Genomic DNA, 21,266 nt, shown 5'->3' on the forward strand with positions numbered 1-21,266 from the left:
ACAGATGAGAACTGTAATGGATTACAGTTACATGTAACTATTGTGGCTGGAGTGATCTCATAGCAAGATGGTCTCTCGTTACCAAAATTACAGGGGGTGACTGTGTTCACTTCCAGACAAAAATAGCATGTCTTAAAAAAGTAAAGAAAAAATAGATCCTCTTTTCCTCTCTCTGTGTTTTTGTTTTGTTTTGTCTCCCCTTCTATCCATGTCTCAGTTCTCTTTCTCCTGCTCCCCTTTTTCTCTGCCTCTGTTTTTCTCTCTCCATCAATACAGTGGCCAATGACAGTGCTTTGGCTGAGGAAATGGATGGTGTGTCTATTTTTAGAAGCAGGGAAGGAGGGCAAACCAAAAGTAAGCTAGGGAGAGAGGGAGGGAGAAAGGGAGGGAGGGAGGAGGGATGTGAGGAGAAGATAAATCTGCATTCTACCGCTGCCTCTGGTCAGAGACGGTGGGAGCTGAGCGCGCTCAAGGAGAAGCAGCATCACTGGCTGGAGACAGCATCTTAAATAAAATACAGATACAGCTGCAAAAAGGCTGCATACTGTTGTCTGGGATTGCAAGAGCAGAGAAAAGAAGAGAAGATCAACCGGACAGGACAAAGACAAAGGTGAGTGGGGAGGCAAATTGTGTAGAAAATCTTTACATAATTACTGGAAATGCATGAGGTGGAAACACACAGGGAGCCTATTCTGCGCTTCAGCACAGGGCTGCTGCCGTGGAACCATTTTTAGCCGCTGTATACCGAAGGTGTGGTCTAAATATAGCAATGGTTACACCTTGGAAGAAACTGGGAGAGGCTGGCATTTTGGTTTGGCTTGCACTATTTTTGGCACAGAGGTCGAGACGAAAATACATTGTGGGCTACACTCAGGGTTGTAACAATATGGGGTTACATAACAAAATATAAGCTGACACATTCTGTGGCTTTACATGACTGAAATGGCATTTAAAATAGGCATCTATTTATGTTGCCTCCGTCTGCTCCTTGCTGGGATTGTTTGTATTTTGGGCTGTTTGCTCTGCAACTCCAAAGTGAGCAGGGGACGGAGTCTGAGATGGGGAAAGGGGAGTTATATGTGAAGTAAATTTGATTGCTACAGTCAGGGGCAAAAGTAGATGGTTGTGTTTTGACATGCTGCACTCCTAAGGCTCCTAATGGGTGTTTGTCCAGCGAAATCATATCACTGGAAAAACACAGTATGATGAGGCATTTGCATAAACAAACTGAGCACTTTGAAAAAATGTGTTTTTGTCTGTTGGATACACAGCTCAGTTTATGAATATGTAGTCCTCAATTATAAGTCTCTGTACGAAATGCTGTTCAATCAAATGGTGTTTTCTTGGATGGACAGCACACCGATGTGGTGATTTAAAACTGTTTTGCAATAATGCAGAATCTGGCAGCCACAGCCTTTATTACACCTGGTCATAATTATTTTAATTTGAGTACTAATAGCCAATCAGTGTCCACTATTACTACCACATGCAGTTACTGTGTTTAAATTTGCTTTTGCATGAAACACCTCATTAGATTTATTGAAATTACTGTAGAACTGATAACAGATTAATGGAAATGGCTCTCCTGACTGCACATTGCTATTTCTGTATGTTCCCAAACATGTGACAGATGTTGTTTTGGCTCTAAGCATGATGTATTTCCTCCCTGTCTTCATCTCAGCCATGAGGCCGCGGTCCAGACTGCTGTCCAAGAGAACACTCCTGCTGCCCACAATCAGAGAGGGCACTGAGGAGACAGTGAGGGATTTGAATGGGGCCAACACACTCCACATCGCCGGCCACGACCAGGCTGTCTCCTCAGAGGACTACCTCCTCTCTATCTGCCACCTGGCCCACCCCACCTTCCCCACCAGGGATGTCTCTCCAGACAACACCCACACACGGCAGCTGGATGCTGGGCACCAGAGGCTGCGGCTGTCACGATTCAGTGGGACAACATCAACCACCTTTAGATCCAACCCCACAGAGGAGGCACATGCCATCGATATGCAGCAGGGAGAGGAGAATGAACTGAGTGGGGAGCTGATGTTTAGTAACACCGATCCCCTGGAGTATCTTTATGGACACCAGAACAACCTCTCAGGAGGCGTGAGGAGGGCAGTTGTCGAGGGAAGGTTTATAAGACAACATGAGAGCATATGGGAAGGTCAGGCTCGCTCCAGAGCGCACAGCATCCCCCGTGCTTCAAGTCCAGACCTCCTACGCCAACGCAAGAGCAGCTGCCCTGAATTACACACCAGCACTAATACCTCTGTTCCAAACATCTCCCCAAAGCACAGCTTTGCCAGGAGAGGGAGCCCAGCAGACAGAGGAGCAGAAAGGGAGGGACAGAATCCAACCATCAAACACTCCCTCATCTCCCAGTGGATCTCTGACTGCAGGTCAGCATGGAGGGAGGCACGTGTGCGAGCCTGCATGCTGCCCGCCATCGCTGAGATATAGGGCGCAAATGGACAGACATTGTGACAGAAGACATTCCTCAATAAAGTATCCTAATCTATATCTGTCAGTGCATGAGACATTGACGTTAGGAGATATGTAGATGTCTATTATGCAGATATATTAAAGAGATATGACCATATACACATCTGCAAACATACAGAGGTGAGTAAATATTGTCATGATTGTCCATCTGTAATGTTATATCAATGTCATCATTTACCATCTACCTACACTTGATGTATGCTGGTGATCATACAAAAACATAACAATGGAAAAATCTGCAAAATCTTTCTTTTTTTAATCTGCCAGTGTTTTTGTGAATGAACTAAGTATGAATCAATAAAACAGTGTTTTGATACTCTAAACCAAGCAAGTGTTATTCAGCGCTGTGGTCTGTGTTTTCTTGCATGTGTGAATCCTTTGAAAATGAACTCCCCTCTTGGCTCTGCTGCTGGTGCCAGGCTCTAGAGTTTCTATGGTAACTGTCGTGGGGATCCTGCTCGGGTAAACACAAGTGTTGAGAAGCACAGACTGAGCAAAGAGACACCGCTGAACCTAAACATGTGAGCTGCAGGTCACCTGTTGCTACAGTGCTACAGATGAACGTCGCTTGCACGTCGCAATAAAAAACATGGAGTACTGCAGGTGTAAGTAGTGAAGCTCCTGATTCACATGAACACATCTGATTATTACAGAGAACAAAAGATTCATGACTTAGTGGTAGAAATTAAACAAATGTTGGCTTTAATTGATGAGAATTGTTTTCATCTAGGCAGCTTCAGTCAGAAACAACACAAAGCAACCCCTAGATGTAGTTTTAAATTTGAAACACTAGAGGGCAGGCTTAGAAAACAATATCAACAACCCGGCACATCAGAGGTTATGATAAGTGTGTCAGTTTACCCAAGCTACCCAACAAACAATGAATTACATAAAAAATAAGCAGTGTCCTTCCAGAGACAACTAATTCTGGTTTATTTAATTCCAACTTGATCCTTAATTTTCTAGATTAAGCCTGTCTCTTATGATAATGTTGTACTCAACCAGTACATTGCTAAATGTGTGAATACTGCAACATCGATTAAGTGAAGTCTGATGGGCTAAGAAACACACACATAATCATACAGGGTTAGGGAATGCAGAAGAGTGATCATCGCCTGCCAAGGATGGATGTAGCCGAGAACTGGATACAGTGTCCATTCAGATAAAAGTTGTTGCACATAAAGCCCAAAACGTTCAACCTGGGTATAGTATTATCCAGACTGTCTGCATCATTAGACCCACAGAGCAAGCACACTAGAGTCTAAACTTCCAGTTTAGGCTTCCACTAACTTAAATGGAGATAAAAATGATTTAACTGTGCAGTTCTTTTAGATTTTTGAAATGTTATTGGACTAAATGGATAAAATCTCAAAGGTGAAACAAGTCATTGCTCAGGGGCTGTGGCAATCAAAAACATTTGTTCATTAATGCGAGACTTATGCCTTTGCTTTGAATCGACACCCTAGCCTACGCCATAGCCTGAAGTGTGCCTGCCCAGACATGTAACTATATGTGGTGGTGAGACTATCAGACCTCCACGGCATAAATCATTTTTGTAAGCTTCCTAGTTCAAAGCTTATTTACTTTTATTTCACAGATAATGATAGCCAAATTGATGAAGACAATAAATAATAGCATTTTAAGATTTCACAGATTTCATCTTGAGTTTGAAGAACGGAGGAAATCAATAATTCAGTGAAGACACTAACACAATGTCCACAAATAGTGCCATGTTTGTGCTAATAGTGTTAGTATGTTATATGTTTGGAAAATGTGTTTACGCTTCAATGAACGTTGTTTTGTCAGTGAACTCAGGAGTTGTAGTCGGAACAGTAGGCTTGTTAACACTTTGTTAAATGTAAATGCTGTTGTCCCTGTCTCACATGAGTAGAGGAAAATCGTTATGTTATACTAGGCTGGAATCTAATGGTGTTTAGTATAAAATGCCAGGCTTGTGCGGTCAAAACCTTGTGAGCATGTTGTATGTGGGGAAATGTGTCCAGCAAAAGATACAATTTGTCTGTGAATGCCATGAAGTTATAGTGAAATTTGTGAACTTGTGGTTTGAAATTGTAGAGGAATTAAATCGCAGCTAACTTAGGTATTTCTATATAACCTGGGCCCCATTTCATGTGTATGATGTTGTATGATTAAAAACGTTAGCATGTTGTATGCATTGAGGTGGGATGGCTCGCGAACTAGCTTAAACGGTAATGGGGGCAAAGACATCCCAGTGCTATAAGTTGTGAATGACAAAGTGCTTGTTATCACTGACCGGTTCAGGAATGCTGCCAGTGCTATTACATGTAAATAGCATACCATGAACTTCTGTTTGGAAATTGTGTGAGAAAGGATCACTTAGGCTTTGCTCCACTGTGTCTGTAGCTCTCAACCTGGGCCCTATTGTGGACAGCCGCTGTATGTGTGGATGAGGTGGTGTTCAGGATTACAACTGTATTCTGAAATTGGCAGTATTCATCTGTTGGGAGTAGGTGAGCACTGCGAGACCCACATGGTCTGGTAAGGGCGCAGTGTCATGACAGGAGCAAGTAGGCTAAACAACTTGCAAATGCATCCCCAGCCGTCCCGGCGCAGCAGCCTATGAAAGCTGTACGGGGTGATTGCGCGACATCCTTTTCTATGCTCGAAAAAGGCCCACTGACTGGTTCATAGATCCAACTCCTGTACACTCCAGTGCTAGCACTGATTAAATAGACTCTGTCCCCATACTAATCCTAAGCCTTTCCCTTAGCGTAACACACACACTTCATGTGATGTCACTTCTAGCGTTTGCTCCACTGTGACATGTAGCCTCCTGACTCCACTCATAGCACTCAACCACTGCTTTCTTCCCCAGGGTCACTACAATATTGCTATTTGGATAGCATTCTGCCAATCTCGGCTGCAGTCATCTTGGGAGAGGAGCACTGCAGACCCATGGTCTGGGCAGTGTCTGACAGGAGCACTTTTAATGCGCAAACTTATACGGACAACTAGCTACAATCTCTAACGCTTTAGGCCGTCCGCTTAATCGCGGGGTATCGGTGAAAGCTGCCTCCTACGGGTGTTGGGTGCGACATCCTTTCTTGGCTAAGCTAGCCCATTTATTTGAGCACTCCAACAACTCCCTGTAACACTCAGGGGGTGGCACGAAAAGGCTTCCTGAAAAGTCCCACCGGCTATCCCTTTAAGCCATGACCCTCTTCTAGTGACTTTGAATCAGTACGCCAAACTTAGCCATGGCCATTTCACCACTTACAGTACCCCGCCGGCAGTGTTTCGGAGGTGTAACTGACTCCCACTGACACAGACCACTGCCCCAGGTCACTACACAGCGAAGTATACATAGAGATAGCACTGCCAATCTGAACTGGCCATGTGCAGGAAATAGCACTTTAATGCAAGAAACTTATACGGGACGAATTGCCCTCGCGAACGCTTTAGGAAAATCCAGCTGCTGCCCTGGTGCATCCGCCTCACTGAAGACTCTCATCATTTAAATGTAGAACTCATGGGGAAAAGTCATTATGAATGCCCCTTTAGTGGCATCACATACTTGAGGCAAATAGGCTCAACGATGACTGATAACGGGTTATCCTTGGGCCATGTTTAATGTGACTGTTTCGAATTCAGCTAAACAGATTAAAGGCATTTCACAGACACCTCACCGCCATGACCTAAGTCTTAGATTCATGTGTGAGGTGTAACTGCAGAGTGGGGACACAGACACACCACCACTGGTGCTGGTATACATTCTCAGGTAATAATGGAAAACCATAGGCCACACGTGACTACAGGAATAGGCTCTGCGCATAAACTAGCTTGTATTTCACAGGGACTGGAAACTGTGCTTTGTTTCACAATGTAAATCGATGGGGAAAGTCATTTGGCCCTTTCACACTTAATCACTTCTCCACGCACCAAACAAGAGACAAGACTCAGAGGACTGTGAACACACCAGCCTAGAAGCTAGTAGCAGCTTAATACCTAATCTTAATATGCAGGAGGAAATGATGTTACACATTTATTTGTAACTATTGATTATGTAAAATTAGTTAAACGGTCTTTGCTGTAGGCATGTTAATAACTGCTTAGACAAACTCATTAGCAGATTTGTCTTGATGACTCCCTGTGAAAGGGTTGTCACTTTATATGTCCAGTGCTTATCTTCATTCTAATTATTGGATGAGTTCTGCAGTAACGATGTGCTGTTACATCTGGTGCTCTCATTGGTATATGGAAGAATATTACGGTTTTGAAAATAATAATCCATATTCAACTGGTTTGTATTTATTTTAATATACTGCTACTGTTTATGATGATCTGCATGAGTTTGAAAATATCCCAAATGTAAACAAAATATGTTGAGGATTGAGTGTGTTTGTGCTTATAAGTCTTTCTTAGTTGTTTGGGATATCTTACTCTGGATAGTTGTTGTTCATTATGCGGATCGTTGATTCGTAAAGTCTGTTCTCAAAGCGTGGCAGATAATATGTTAATTTTCGTTTGATCACTCTTGCTTCTGCATTGACCATATATTAATTGTTACTCATCCGTACAATTAATCTGTGACAGTTCTTATTAGCTGAAATCAGTTTTGGTTTGTTGAGCATTTTGGATGTTTTTGAGACAACTGGGATGTTTATGTTTATTGTGAATAGTGTACTCACATTGAATGATTATTAAATATACTAAACAATACTGTTAAATCAGTGGTACATTGTTAAACACCATTTATCATATATCTAGCCATCGGTGATAGTGAGTCTGAGTCAGTGTTAGTTACTCTGTGTTCTGCATTCACTAAATCAGTTCTCTTTTGTTGATGTTTAATAAATTAATAGACACCTATTCTCGTTATTCTTGTTATTCCAGACGGTGGTAGTGTGATGATGACCAGACCATGGTTGATGACGATAAACATTCTTTGTTACAAACTGGGTGACTGATGGGTGTTTGATGAGGAGCAAGAACCAGACAGAAAATAGTTGAGTAGATGAAAGTATGCAGTGTTGTTCTGGGCGGAGAACTCAGTGACAAGGCGTTCATGGATGGACTAAATCATCGTTTGGTTTATCTGTTTCACTGGACGAATGGATCAAATGACGTGGCGAGTACACAAATTTGAGTTCAGTTTACACTACTATAATTGATACTGCCTTTCTATATTTCAGTCTAATTTTATTTAAGTGTTGAGTTATAGCATTACAAACATATGAACATGCTTTAAGAATGTTTTATTGTATTCTGCAAAGTATTAATAAACAATATTTGATGTGAACTCTGCCTTTGTGGAATATAATAGCTGGAGCATTGAATAACATTTTATTCTGAGATGACGTTAACTCTAAATAACTACCATTGATTTCTCATTAATTTATAAAACGATGTGTATGTTTGAATCATGTGTTAGTTTATTCATTTGTTGCTTTACTATTTCATTTTATTGCCGAACTTGATTGGTTGATGCGGTTTGGCTCAAATTGCTAACCACGTGAGATGATGTTGTGAACAAGATGATAACTGGCGTGATTGTTAGATCAGCTTTTTCACCAATACTGTTTCTGTTCTAGTTCTCTTACATTTCTTCTGATGGGCAATGACAAGTGCTCTATTTGATAGACTCAGGAAGGCTAGCGTGTGATTGTTCATTCACTTTGAGAGTGCTTTGTTCAGTATTATTTTATTGACACTGCTTCACAAAAAGGAAACATGAATTATTAAAGACAGTTATGGTTGGTAATCCCCGCGAGTGCCCAAACCATATTCACCCCCTGTACTGTGAAAAGGGCATCTATGATAAAAATATATTTCCCATTAACCGTGTTGGTCATACATGTAGTGCCACTGAAAGTTGGATGGCAGAGTCACCTCTTTTTGTTCCTATGCCAGTCAGAGTGTGTGAAGGAGCAAGCTGTACTTTACTGATGTGAGCTGGTGCACTCTCCAGTCCTCAGTAAGTAAAGCCCATGAAATATTAACTGGAGGGAAGTATAAAATATTCAAGCTTGCTAAGTGCAGTCTGTCCATTAGAATAAAAAACGGAGTTCATGCGAGATGGCAGCAGTATATTGCACAACTGCATACCTCCGCGTCATAACCAAATCCCCCTGATAAGTCAACCAGAGAAAGTCTTCTTATGACTCAGATTTTTCTGCTCACATTCTTTTGTGTTGGAAAAGGATTTAATTTGTATCATGTGCTTTATTCTGTGACAGCAGTTGTAGAGTAGTCACACTTGCTGACCGCCTGACCAGTGTTGTTTAGTCTGTGCTGCGCAGTATGTAGAAATAGATGAAAGTCCCTTTCGCTGCTCTTCATTATCAGGGAAGACCCCCAGTGTCTTAATTTAGCCGAGCTTTGCTTTTACAGGTTTCAGAAGAATTAGAAACTCTGTCTCTATCCAAGTTTAAGAAATGTAGCTTGGTGGAGCAGCAAGCAAAAATTAATTTTGGTAACACTTTCTAGAAAGACCACATCTATACTGCATTACTTATGATAATTCATAACTTATGATACTGCATCGACTGTTATACTATAAGTCATCACTACAGTTGATTGTTGAGGTGTGTATAAGTATTCATAATGCATCAAAAGCCCCATCAGTCAATCTCTAGTTTATAACTAGTCAAGAACATACATAAGACACTTATAATTTATCTATAATCTGTAATGTTTTATGACCGCTGACATGGTGCATCAGGAAGCATTATGTATGTGTCTATGAGTGCAGTCATACAGCATTATAAATGTAGACGCTGAAGGTGTTAACCACTGATGCACACAAAATACATGCAGCGACAGATCTTGTAAAGATCACCGGCTCACACTTTGTGTTGCCAAATACAAACCAGTCCACGCAATTCTCAGCTCACTTGATTCGAAAAAATATTGGCAATGAATTTACTGACATTTCAAACAATTTGGCCCTTTTATATTTTATTTTATTTTGCCAAATGTGAGAGGAGAGACAAAATAAAGAGATTTAGTGTGACATTCTTCTTTCTTTATCCTGGTGTTTTATTGTCACAGACATATTTTCAGTTCAGTTGTGGCTTTGATTTTGTTGATTTTAGATGAGATAATTGTATGAACCGGTGTACTTATGTGCAATCATCAGGAGGACACGAATGTCAATAACCAACACTGTGCTCATTTGACATGATTTTTCATCATAAGCCCCATCAGTCAACCTCTAGTTTATGACTAGTCAAAAACATCCATAAGACACTTATAATTCATTATAAGTCTCATCTATAATGTTTTATGACTGTTGATATAGGGCATCAGGAAGCATAATGTGTGTTGATGAGTGCAGTCATACAGCATTATAACGGCATTATAACACACTATGAATGCCCTCATAACCCATTATGTGGTCTTCATAGAAAGTGAAGTCCAGATTTGAAGACAGTAACAAGAACCTCAGGGTTAACACTTGAGAACTACGTGTCTCCATCTACGATGATTTTTAAGACACATTAATTAAGCCATATGCTCACACCTGCTTACAAAACCTATTTTTTTCCAGGACATCGTACCCAGTGGCAGACAGAGCTGCACAATGACAGCAAGGCAATCTTAATGCAGATGGTGTCATTATTCTACAGCCATTAAGTTGTGTAATCAACATTTGATTTATGATCATTTAAAGCAAAAAAAGTATCTCTTTCTACTTTAAAGGATCAGTTCATGCAGATTATACAATGCAAGAGGGTTCCTGGTTCAAACCTGGGATGGAGGGTTTGAACCCTGGGGTGGGAGAGCCCCACCCCAGAGTGGAGTTTGCATGTTCTCCCCACGCTAGCATGCGTTTTTCTCTGGGTACTCCGGCTTCCTCCCACAGGCCAAAGACATGCAGGCTAACTGGTGAATCTAAATTGTCTGTAGGTGTGAATGATGAGTGTGAATGGTTGTCTGTCTCTAAAGCCCTTTTTAGATAGGAGTTGTGCAAATTTACAGGAAAGCCCAATCAGTCTTTTTTCAGCATTGGCAGTATAAAAACTAAATCGGGAGTGCAGCAAAATGCCGCCTACCTACTTTTGTTTATACAGAATGCGCATTTTTCGGGGCAATGGGGGGCGTGAGCAAGTAACAAAACGTGTAGCTCAGCGTGTGACGTAAACAGTGACGTGGGAGGGAAGGCTGGTCAGTCCTTCGACAATTCTCTCATAAGTCGGCCTGTTCCTCACCGTCCCCGTCATCTGACGGTTAATGGCCTCTTTGTTTGTGAGGACAGGGAGGGTGTGCAATTCCTTGTCTCCCCAGTCGCTCATCTTTACAGTGCCTTTACAGTTTCCCTCTTGCTATTAGCTGCTCGCTAATTCCTGCTATCAGCTGTTTCCTGTTTATCCACCGCCAGTGGGTCGAACATAATGCTGAAAAAAGACTGATTGGGCCTTCCTGCAAATTTGCACAACTTCTATCTAAAAAGGGCTTGTGTGTCTAACGCTCACAGCTTGCCGGCAAAACAGCCCAACATTCGCGGAAAATCTGGCAGTGTAAAAGGGGCTTATCTGTCAGCCCTGTGATAGTATGGCGTACGCCAACACTCACCCAGTGTCAGCTGGGATAGGCTCCAGCCCTCCCTGCGACCCCCACCAGGATAAGCGGTTACGGAAAATGAATGAATGTGTCAGGAATCCCAACTCTTAATTTTGTTTTCATCTGGTTTTGTTTTCATGTCTCATCACTAACTCTCCTTTCATTTCAGATCACGCCTCCTTCTCAGAAGATGAACTTATCTACTCTATTGCCTATTTGTTGTGCATTTGAGTTCAAACCTGTACTGATGAATCTTACAGAATGAATGAATATTCTTATTCTTATCTCTTATAATTAAATTTTTTCTCATCCAGGCTTTAAAACGTCAGTCTTAAGACTTGTGCCCCAAAGGAGACAGATATCTGAAAACCTGGGCACATAACACCTAAACTATGTACATGGCTGGAAAACATTACAAGGAAATGAGAAAATGTGTTTTACTTATTTTTGTAGTTTTGTAAATCAACCCTGCAAAGCATGACTGTTTTATTAATTTATTTATTCTGAAAATTGACTTTTGGAGTAGGGGTGACATGGTACAGCTAAAACGTTCACTTCAGTATTCAACATATGTTTGATTCGCCCCGTGACTCAAACAGCTACAGCAGTCTATTTATGTCCACTACTCACACACATGTAACAGAGATTCTGGAGCATGAGTTCTCCTTGAAAAGGTTTGGCTGTGCATTAGTTGGCTAAGCCCAGTTAGCCAGGTTAGTAAAGCTCAATGAACGACCCCACAGCGTTCAGGCAGCCTCACACTGCAGCAAATTACAGCGTCAAAGTGCTAGAGCTTCGTTCACATGTGCTTTTTAGTCAGCCATTTTGTGCCTGCAGGTCACAGTCTAAAGATAGAGAACAACATTAACATCACTGGCACTTGTGTTATTTATTTTATCTTATTGACAATATGCCAGCAGTTGAGTGCCTTCACTCTTACAGTATGAATTATGGCCAATGAGCCACCACTGAATGTTTGCATTTTTTAAAATTACTGATTTTTTTTCTGCCCTTTGTTTGGTTTGTTTTACCAAACCGTGACCTCAAAACCAAGGTAACTGTGAATTTTGTATACTGTTACAGCCCTGATTTGGAGATACATAACGTTGCCAGGTCAGAAACCTGCTTTTATGGCATTCATAGTCACGTTCTTTTGCCTTCAGGGTCCTTTATCATCATTTTTCTCTCTAACACTCATCATAACAAACATTTCATTAAATTATAGGAAAGTAGAATGTTTCCTATCTTTGTGGCCAAACCACAGAAGAAAAGAGAAGTATATTAAAAATAGAGAAGACAAAAAAATGTGCCGTGACTTCAGTTTACTTCACTATACAAAAAGTGAAAGAGCACATAAAACTGAAACTTACATTCAGACTGTGCTTTCTGCTAAAACCAAGCATTTCCTTTCAAAGCCGTGACCACAGAAGGGCCTATCTTACAAGATCTGTTTGACAGTGGAGGTGATAGAATATAATGAGGAAAATTAAAACCAGAATCCATCATATAGTACAGATTATACTGACTTTTTCACACCACAAATGTCAAAACAGTGTAACGACCACGCAGCTACAGTGGAAAGAAATGAAATCATGCTTGCCTTCATTTTCTTCTTAACACTCACACATTTGACTTGGCGCTGTAGATGCAGGAGGTGTTAACCACCAATGCACACAAAATACATACAGAGACAGATGTAATAAAGATCACCAGCCCACACTTTGTGTTGCCAAATATAAACTAATCCACGCAATTCTCAGCTAACTTGATTAGAAGGAAAATCGGCAATCAGTGTGCTGACATTTCAAATAATTTGGCACTTTTATGTTTTATTTTATTTTCCAGATTGTGAGAGGAGACAAAATAAAGAGGTTTAATGTGTCATTCTTTTTTCTTTCTTCTGGTGTTTTATTGTCACAAAGACATACTGCAGATTCGGCTCAGTTCAAAACCTGAAACACTGATTCAAATCACTCATCAAAACTCATTTTTTCAAAGTGACTTTTCATGTGTGAATGACGTTGTGTGTATTTCATTATATTTCATTTTAGGATCATTTTTAACTCATGTAAAGTGTCTTTGAGTACCATGAAAAGTGCTCTATAAATAAAATGTATTATTATTATTATTATTATTATTATTATTAATTGTATATTGCAAAAAGGAAATAAAAAACACAGGTGATCCAAATTCCATCATTTATTTACATTTTTTTTAAACAAATAATTTCAACATAACTTCTATATTAAGATCTTTGTTCTTTATGGTATCAATTTTTTTTTTTATTTTTTTTAAAAAAAGTAAAAGTGTGGGAGGATTTGTTTAAAGATCATATGATATTTTACATAACTCAGGTTTCAAAGTTTAGTTGTCCATGCAGGTTTACAGCTGCAACAAGCTTAACTGAGTTTATATTCTTATCCTCATACATACTATTAAATGCACTTTTAAAAATCTAAAATCTGGTGAAATTATTATTAATACGACCACAGGAGGAGACAAGTGGAAAGACTGAGTGGTTCTTTTTTCTTGTGGTTTTTTAAAGTTTCACTTTCCAGTCACAAAAATTCCCTTCGTCACAGGAAGTATGATGAAGTATGTGTCTGAAAAGAGTATTTAAGGAGACCCTCGGCCTCTACCCCTCACAGTTCTCCTGTCAACAAGCTTTGCTCTCTAGCTAATCTCTTTGGCCGCACTTATCGCAGCTCCTCTTTATCAACTTCACCACAAAAAGCAAGATTTTAACGAGCACGAGTGTCATCTTGACCAAACGGGAAGCAACAATGTCCAGCATCATGAAAGTGTTTCTGCTCCTGGCTGTCGTGGTCTGCATCTCTGAAGCCCAGCGTAAGTTTCTACACTTTTTTAGCATTTACAACTCTAACATAGACAACGTGAGGATCATTTTATACATTCATCTCATGCATTTTGGTAGCTGTAAGCAGGAAACTGTGCAGGGAAAATAATAATAATAAATTAACCGTTTTTTTCCCCATGTCTTTCTCTGTAGAGCATGAAAGAGGACAGCAGTGTCTGTGTCAGCGTGTCAGGAATAAAATCAACTTGATGTCTGACATAAAGGACGTCCAGATCTACCAAGCAACCATCTTCTGTGACAAAGTGGAGATTGTGTAAGACACGCTTAAATCTTTAATTACTGCAATAATGTGTTCTAAATACAAAATAGTATGTTGTGATAATAGTAATTACTGACAGTCATCAGTCTGCCTGCCTGAATCCTCTATCTATCTGTTTATCTGCTACATTTGGTGAAGAGAGTCACGTCACCCCAGCTCACCTCTACTGTTCTTCTCAACAGTGTCACCAACAACAGTGGCCTCCGCTATTGCCTGAACCCCAACTTGAAGGCAGTGCAAAAAGTCATGGCTTCCATCTTGTGAGTAGACAAATCAGTCATCTTCAGAATACACTGAACACCCAGTTACTCACAGTAATCTTTATAGTGAATCACCATGTTTTTTATGAGTGACATGATGCTGCTGCTGCAATGTGTCTAATGTGTGTCCTTCTTGTTTTATTGTCGATTCAGGAAACCAAAAACCTCGACCACAGCCAGACCAACTGTGCACACCTCCTCCACAGGCAGCGCCAACATAGCTCGCATGTGACTCCATGAAGAAGCTCAGATGACCTCTGAAGCCCAAACAGAAGCACCTTAAACGAATGTATTTGTGAAAAGAACGAAGCTTTTCTTTTCTATTTATCTTCTATTTATACTGCTGTGCACTTACAGTATATCTCCGTTCTATTGTATTTCCTCTCATTTGTTTTTGTAAATAGATTTATGTGCTTTTTAATAAAAATCAAAAATATCAAAGGAGCAGCGAGTGACTGTTTTCTGTTCCAAGTCTGATACTGTCTGTGTCCTATAGCAATAGCGCTACCTTGTGGTTCAGAGCTGCCAATGCCAGTGGTGCCCCCAGAAATGTATCATAGGGTGGACAGATGGGGCCCCTGGGAATCTTGGGGTGGCACACCAAAACAGAAACCAATAACTTAATATCAGAACTAAGATCATGCTGTTGAAGAATTATAGCATATTTTACAGTCAATACAGTCAATGCCAATATCTGTTTTAAAGTGAATTAGGGATGAATCACCCTCTTGCATGGATCATGCGTCAATAATAATCCAATTCTAAGCATGATTCATGATTATAAAGATACACAAGTGTCACGTCTTATTTTCAGAAATCTATCTTTTTCATTTGGCTTTCAATTTGAGGTAACTTATGGTATCACTGGTAAAGTTTGCTTTGTTTATGACAATTTACACACACACACACACACACACACACACACACAGAGTAAGTACAGGTTTGATGTCAGAGTTTACTTGCACATGCAGGTGCAGTTTATACCACTGTTTTAAACTCTTACTACTATTAAAATGTCCTTTTGAAATCTAATCTATGGTTAAATTATTAGCAGCATAACCACAGCAATAGTGAAAAGAGTGCTTTTTTGTGGTTTCTCAGGTTTCACTTTGCAGTCTTGAACACGTTTCCCTTGATCACAGGAAGTATGATAAGGTACGTGTCTGAAAAGAGTGTCACCCTCTGCCCCTCACAGTTACCCTGCAGCAAATGTTGCTCTCTTTGCCTCTAGCTATCTTTTTAGCTGCATTTATTACAGCTCCCTGCTATCATCTTCACCATTTCAACAGTGTTATCACCAAAAGTGGCCTTCACTATTGCCTGAACCCCAAGATGAAGACAGTGCAAAACCTCATAGCAAGGACTGTGTCTAGGTGTATGTGAGTAGTGCACTGATATAAATCCCCGCCTCATCCTCAGAACACACTGACCACTCAGTTACTAACGTTTCAGTGAATCACCTCTTTTACAGAAATAACAGTAATGAGTGACAGTGCTTTTTTCACACTGTCATAATGTGTCTCATGTGTGTCTCTGCTTTATTATCATTTTAGGAGGAAACTAAAAAACGACTGTGAGTCCACCTCCACCACACGCAGCGCCAACAGAACTCACATCTGACTCTATAAAGAAGCTCAGAAGACCTCTGAACCCCAAACAGAAACACCTTAAAGCAATGTAGATGTGAAATGAATGAAACTTTTTGTTTATTTACCGTCTATGATGTGCACTGACAGTATATCTCTTTTCTCTTTTCTTTCATTTGTTTATGTGAATAGATTTATTTGTTTTAAATCAAATTTTTCAGCATTTTGCTAATTTCAGTGTTTTTTAATTAAAAATCAAATAAAAAAGGATCAGTGATCATTTTTAACTCATGTAAAGTGTCTTTGAGTACCATGAAAAGCGCTCTATAAATAAAATGTATTGTGATTATTAATATGATATCGCGGGCGGCACGGTGGTGTGGTGGTTAGCACTCTCGCCTCACAGCAAGAGGGTTGCCGGTTCGATCCCGGGCGTGGGAGCCCTTCTGTGCGGAGTTTGCATGTTCTCCCCGTGTCAGCGTGGGTTCTCTCCGGGCACTCCGGCTTCCTCCCACAGTCCAAAGACATGCAGATTGGGGACTAGGTTAATTGATAGGTGTCCATAGGTGTGAATGTGAGCGTGAATGGTTGTTTGTCTCTGGCGACCTGTCCAGGGTGTACCCTGCCTCTCGCCCGATGTAGCTGGGATAGGCTCCAGCCCCCCCGCGACCCTCAAGAGGATGAAGCGGTTAGAAGATGAATGAATATGATATCGCAAAAAGGAAATAAAAAAACACAGGTGATCCAAATGCCATCATTTATTTAGATTTTTTTTAAAACAAATAATTTCAACATGACCTCCACGTGAAGATCTTTGTTCTTTATGGTATCAAAATAAAAAAAATAAAAATAAAAAAGTAAAAGTGTGGGAGGATTTGTTTAAAGATCATATGATATTTTACACAACTCGTATGAGTACAAGTTTCAAAGTTTAGTTGTCCATGCAGGTTTACAGCTGCAACAAACTTAACTGAGTTTATATTCTTATCCTCATACATACTATTAAATGCACTTTTAAAAATCTAAAATCTGGTGAAATTATTATTAATACGACCACAGGAGGAGACGAGTGGAAAGACTGAGTGGTTCTTTTTTCTTGTGGTTTTTTAAAGTTTCACTTTCCAGTCGCAAAAATTCCCTTCGTCACAGGAAGTATGATGAAGTATGTGTCTGAAAAGAGTATTTAAGGAGACCCTCGGCCTCTACCCCTCACAGTTCTCCTGTCAACAAGCTTTGCTCTCTAGCTAATCTCTTTGGCCGCACTTATCGTAGCTCCTCTTTATCATCTTCACCACAAGAAGCAAGATTTTAACGAGCACGAGTGTCATCTTGACCAAACGGGAAGCAACAATGTCCAGCATCATGAAAGTGTTTCTGCTCCTGGCTGTCGTGGTCTGCATCTCTGAAGCCCAGCGTAAGTTTCTACACTTTTTTTTTAGCATTTACAACTCTAACATAGACAACGTGAGGATCATTTTATACATTCATTTCATGCATTTTGGTAGCTGTAAGCAGGAAACTGTGCAGGGAAAATAATAATAATAAATTAACCGTTTTTTTCCCCATGTCTTTCTCTGTAGACCATGAAAGAGGACAGCAGTGTCTGTGTCAGCGTGTCAGGAATAAAATCAACTTGATGTCTGGCATAAAGGACGTCCAGATCTACCAAGCAACCATCTTCTGTGGCAAAGTGGAGATTGTGTAAGACACGCTTAAAACTTTAATTACTGCACTAATGTGTTCTAAATACAAAATAGTATGTTGTGATAATAGTAAGCTTGTATCTTCCTCTGCAAACCTGGCATCCATAAAACTTAGAAGGGCATTTTTAAAGATGTATCCAAATTTGAGGTCTTGCCTCAGTAAAAATAAAAATGACAATGAACTCCTGCTAAAGCAAATCCCTAAATTACTTATAGTCATCAGTCTGCCTGCCTGAATCCTGTCACCCCAGCTCACCTCTACTGTTCTTCTCAACAGTGTCACCAACAACAGTGGCCTCCGCTATTGCCTGAACCCCAACTTGAAGGCAGTGCAAAAAGTCATGGCTTCCATCTTGTAAGTAGACAAATCAGTCATCTTCAGAATACACTGAACACCCAGTTACTCACAGTAATCTTTATAGTGAATCACCATGTTTTTTTATGAGTGACATGATGCTGCTGTTGTAATGTGTCTAATGTGTGTCCTTCTTGTTTTATTGTCGATTCAGGAAACCAAAAACCTCGACCACAGCCAGACCAACTGTGCACTCCTCCTCCACAGGCAGCGCCAACACAGCTCGCATGTGACTCCATGAAGAAGCTCAGATGGCCTCTGAACCCCAAACAGAAGCACCTTAAACGAATTAATTGTGAAAAGAATAAAGCTTTTCTTTTCTATTTATCTTCTATTTATACTGCTGTGCACTTACAGTATATCTCCGTTCTATTGTATTTCCTCTCATTTGTTTTTGTAAATAGATTTATGTGCTTTTTAATAAAAATCAAAATATCAAAGGAGCAGTGAGTGACTGTTTTCTGTTCCAAGTCTGATACTGTCTGTGTCCTATAGCAACAGCACTACGTTGTGGTTCATAGCTGCCAATGCCAGTGGTGCCCCCAGAAATGTATCAACCCCCCATGCCCCCTTGTGAACCACTTTAGGCTGCATCATTGTATGAAATGTGTTAGATAAAGCTATTATTATTATCATTTTTGTTATCATTATTAGTGTTATTATTAGTGGTGCTGTTGTTATTTTTATTATTAAGAGAAGCCAGGCTCCCCCCTGGCTTCCCTGTACTTTGCACCCTGCCAGTTCACATATTGATCTCGTGCAGAATGGATGCCAAACACTGAATATCAAAGGTAGTTACCCTCTAAAGTGTCAACTTGACACAAAGCTGTAAACAGACTCTGAGATTACAGGGTGAATAACCCTCCAACAGCATGTGTCCCCCCCTTAACTCTGACAGGGGCGGCTCACATCTATCGAGTCTTACAGGCTGTAATGCTGTTCACCCATCCCACACTCAAACAAACACTTGCACCCTTTCCCTGGAGAACTTTGCTCTGTTTGACTCTAGCTGATCTCTCCAGCTGAATATCTGCCACAGCTCCCTGCTATCATCTTCACCACAAGGAACGCGATTTCTTCCAGCACCAGTGTCATCTTGACCAAAGAGGACACCAACAATGTCCAGCATCATGAAAATGTTTCTGCTCCTGGCTGTCATGGTCTGCATCTCTGAAGCCCAGCGTAAGTTTTTGAACCTTTTTCAGCATCCGCAGCTCTAACATAGACAACATGAGGTTTGTTTTGCTGATGGACAATGACACATTTCAGTAGCTGTGAGCAGAAATCTGTGCAGTAAAAAATAGAAATAATTAAATTATTAAATTGTTTTGTCTTGTTTTCCTGGCTGTCCCAAGTACACGCACAGTGTTTGTGTCCGCGTGTGAGGAGTAGAATCTCCTCGATGACTGACATAAGGGAAGTCCAGATCTACGAAGCAACCATCTTCTGTGACAGAATGGAAATTGTGTAAGATAAACTCAAATCTACAATTTAGGTTTTGGGAATGCAGTATGTTAATGCAATAATGTCTCACAATTAGAAAATGCTAATTTGTTATTTGCATGTTCTGTGTTTGCTTGTGTGTGTGCGTTGCATGCGGATCATTTAACCCAGCGTTACGAGAAAACTAATGCAGGGTTAGACTGCATATAACGTGGACGATGCATTACTCTTAACTCCCACTATTAAGTGAAGCTGATTAGCATTGACCTCAGCCCTGGAGACAAAACAAGCAGTGACGCCCACATAAATGTTTCACAGGGGTGGCCAAATGGGGCCACTGAACGTCTTGGGGTGGCACACCAACACGTAAAGCCATAACCTATATAGGCTAGTTGGAAACTATGTCAGTTTGAGACTCATTTCACAGTCACGATAGGAATATATGGGACACAGATGTGATGTGTCACGTAAGGGGCGACGTGGGATTTTTTTACCTAGTACACACTCATTGCATGTATTGAGTTTTGCCAAGTGACAATGCAGTTGGTTATGCAGGGTTTGGAAGCACAGGTCATATTTACTGGTACTACATTAATTAACTGGATTGTTTTAACTATGAGATGCACTGATTTGACTGATTTAAACTGATATGAAATGTAAAAACACAGAAGGTTGCTCTGCTGCGTCCCATTGTCTCTGGTACAATGAGATATTCATCTGAATCCTTTTGAAATAGATTGTAATTGTTTGTGGCTGCATAAAAAACAAAAGACGTGTCGTGCGACGCTAGCTTGCCTCAGTAAAAATGAAAATGACAATGAACTCCTGCTAAAGCAAATCCCTAAATTACTGACAGTCATCAGTCTGCCTGCCTGAATCATGTATGTATCTGTTTGTCTTCTACATTTGGTGAAGAGAGTCACGTCACCCCAGCTCACCTCGACTGTTCTTCTCAACAGTGTCACCAACAACAGTGGCCTCCGCTATTGCCTGAACCCCAACTTGAAGGCAGTGCAAAAACTCTTGACTGCCATGTGAGTAGACAAATCAGTCATTTTCAGAATACACTGAACACCCAGTTACTCACAGTAATCTTTATAGTGAATCACCATAGTGACATGATGCTGCTGCTGCAATGTGTCTAATGTGTGTCCTTCTTGTTTTATTGTCGATTCAGGAAACCAAAAACCTCGACCACAGCCAGACCAACTGTGCACACCTCCTCCACAGGCAGCGCCAACATAGCTCGCATGTGACTCCATGAAGAAGCTCAGATGACCTCTGAACCCCAAACAGAAGCACCTTAAACAAATTAATTGTGAAATGAATGAAACTTTTTGTCTGTTGACCCTCTATTATACTGCTGTGCACTTACAGTATATCTCTGTTCCACTTCTTTTTATTTGTTTTTCTAAATGGATTGATTTGTTGTAAACCAAGTTTTCTGCATTTTGCTAATTTCAGTGTTTTTTAATGAAAATGTAAAATAATCAAAGGATCAGTGAGTGACTGTTTTCTGTTCCAAGTCTGATACTGAAGAATTATAGCATATTTTACAGTCAATACAGTCAATGCCAATATCTGTTTTAAAGTGAATTAGGGATGAATCACCCTCTTGCATGGATCATGCGTCAATAATAACCCAATTCTAAGCATGATTCATGATTATAAAGATACACAAGTGTCACGTCTTATTTTCAGAAATCTATCTTTTTCATTTGGCTTTCAATTTG

General features: G+C 40.4%; 2 protein-coding genes across 10 annotated transcripts; both read left to right on the forward strand.

Annotated features, from left to right (window-relative positions):
• Window positions 1–447: 447 nt before the first annotated feature.
• Window positions 448–2,826, forward strand: si:dkeyp-72g9.4 (uncharacterized). The gene is made up of 2 exons (XM_049585878.1): window positions 448–610; window positions 1,682–2,826. The coding sequence occupies exon 2, from the start codon at window positions 1,684–1,686 to the stop codon at window positions 2,461–2,463; it is 780 nt and encodes a 259-aa protein (XP_049441835.1). The 5' UTR covers window positions 448–610; window positions 1,682–1,683; the 3' UTR covers window positions 2,464–2,826.
• A 10,866-nt stretch (window positions 2,827–13,692) lies between these two features.
• LOC125894563 (C-X-C motif chemokine 11-like) lies at window positions 13,693–21,034 on the forward strand. Of its 9 annotated transcripts, XM_049586049.1 has the most exons (5): window positions 13,693–13,896; window positions 14,060–14,180; window positions 14,369–14,446; window positions 18,245–18,286; window positions 20,753–21,034. In XM_049586049.1, exons 1-5 carry the CDS (start codon window positions 13,833–13,835, stop codon window positions 20,787–20,789), a joined length of 342 nt encoding a protein of 113 aa, XP_049442006.1. In that variant the 5' UTR covers window positions 13,693–13,832; the 3' UTR covers window positions 20,790–21,034. The 9 variants fall into 9 exon arrangements, 8 of the variants coding, with proteins under 8 accessions (XP_049442006.1, XP_049442005.1, XP_049442013.1 ...); XM_049586048.1 differs by lacking the exons at window positions 14,060–14,180; window positions 14,369–14,446; window positions 18,245–18,286 and adding exons at window positions 17,613–17,733; window positions 18,013–18,090 and having other exon boundaries at window positions 13,697–13,896; window positions 20,711–21,034; XM_049586056.1 differs by lacking the exons at window positions 18,245–18,286; window positions 20,753–21,034 and adding an exon at window positions 14,600–14,859 and having other exon boundaries at window positions 13,731–13,896.
• Window positions 21,035–21,266: the final 232 nt, after the last annotated feature.

The sequence above is a fragment of the Epinephelus fuscoguttatus genome, linkage group LG9, assembly GCF_011397635.1.
Source record: "Epinephelus fuscoguttatus linkage group LG9, E.fuscoguttatus.final_Chr_v1".
Taxonomy (NCBI): domain Eukaryota; kingdom Metazoa; phylum Chordata; class Actinopteri; order Perciformes; family Serranidae; genus Epinephelus; species Epinephelus fuscoguttatus.

What these genes read in the sequence shown, in the direction of transcription:
- si:dkeyp-72g9.4 (XM_049585878.1), top strand. Translation starts at nt 1,684, where the DNA reads ATGAGGCCGCGGTCCAGACTGCTGTCCAAGAGAACACTCCTGCTGCCC.
- LOC125894563 (XM_049586049.1), top strand. Translation starts at nt 13,833, where the DNA reads ATGTCCAGCATCATGAAAGTGTTTCTGCTCCTGGCTGTCGTGGTCTGC. An exon ending in CTGCATCTCTGAAGCCCAGC is followed by an intron (nt 13,897 to 14,059) that starts GTAAGTTTCTAC and finishes CTTTCTCTGTAG; the next exon opens with AGCATGAAAGAGGACAGCAG. An exon ending in AAAGTCATGGCTTCCATCTT is followed by an intron (nt 14,447 to 18,244) that starts GTGAGTAGACAA and finishes TTGTCGATTCAG; the next exon opens with GAAACCAAAAACCTCGACCA.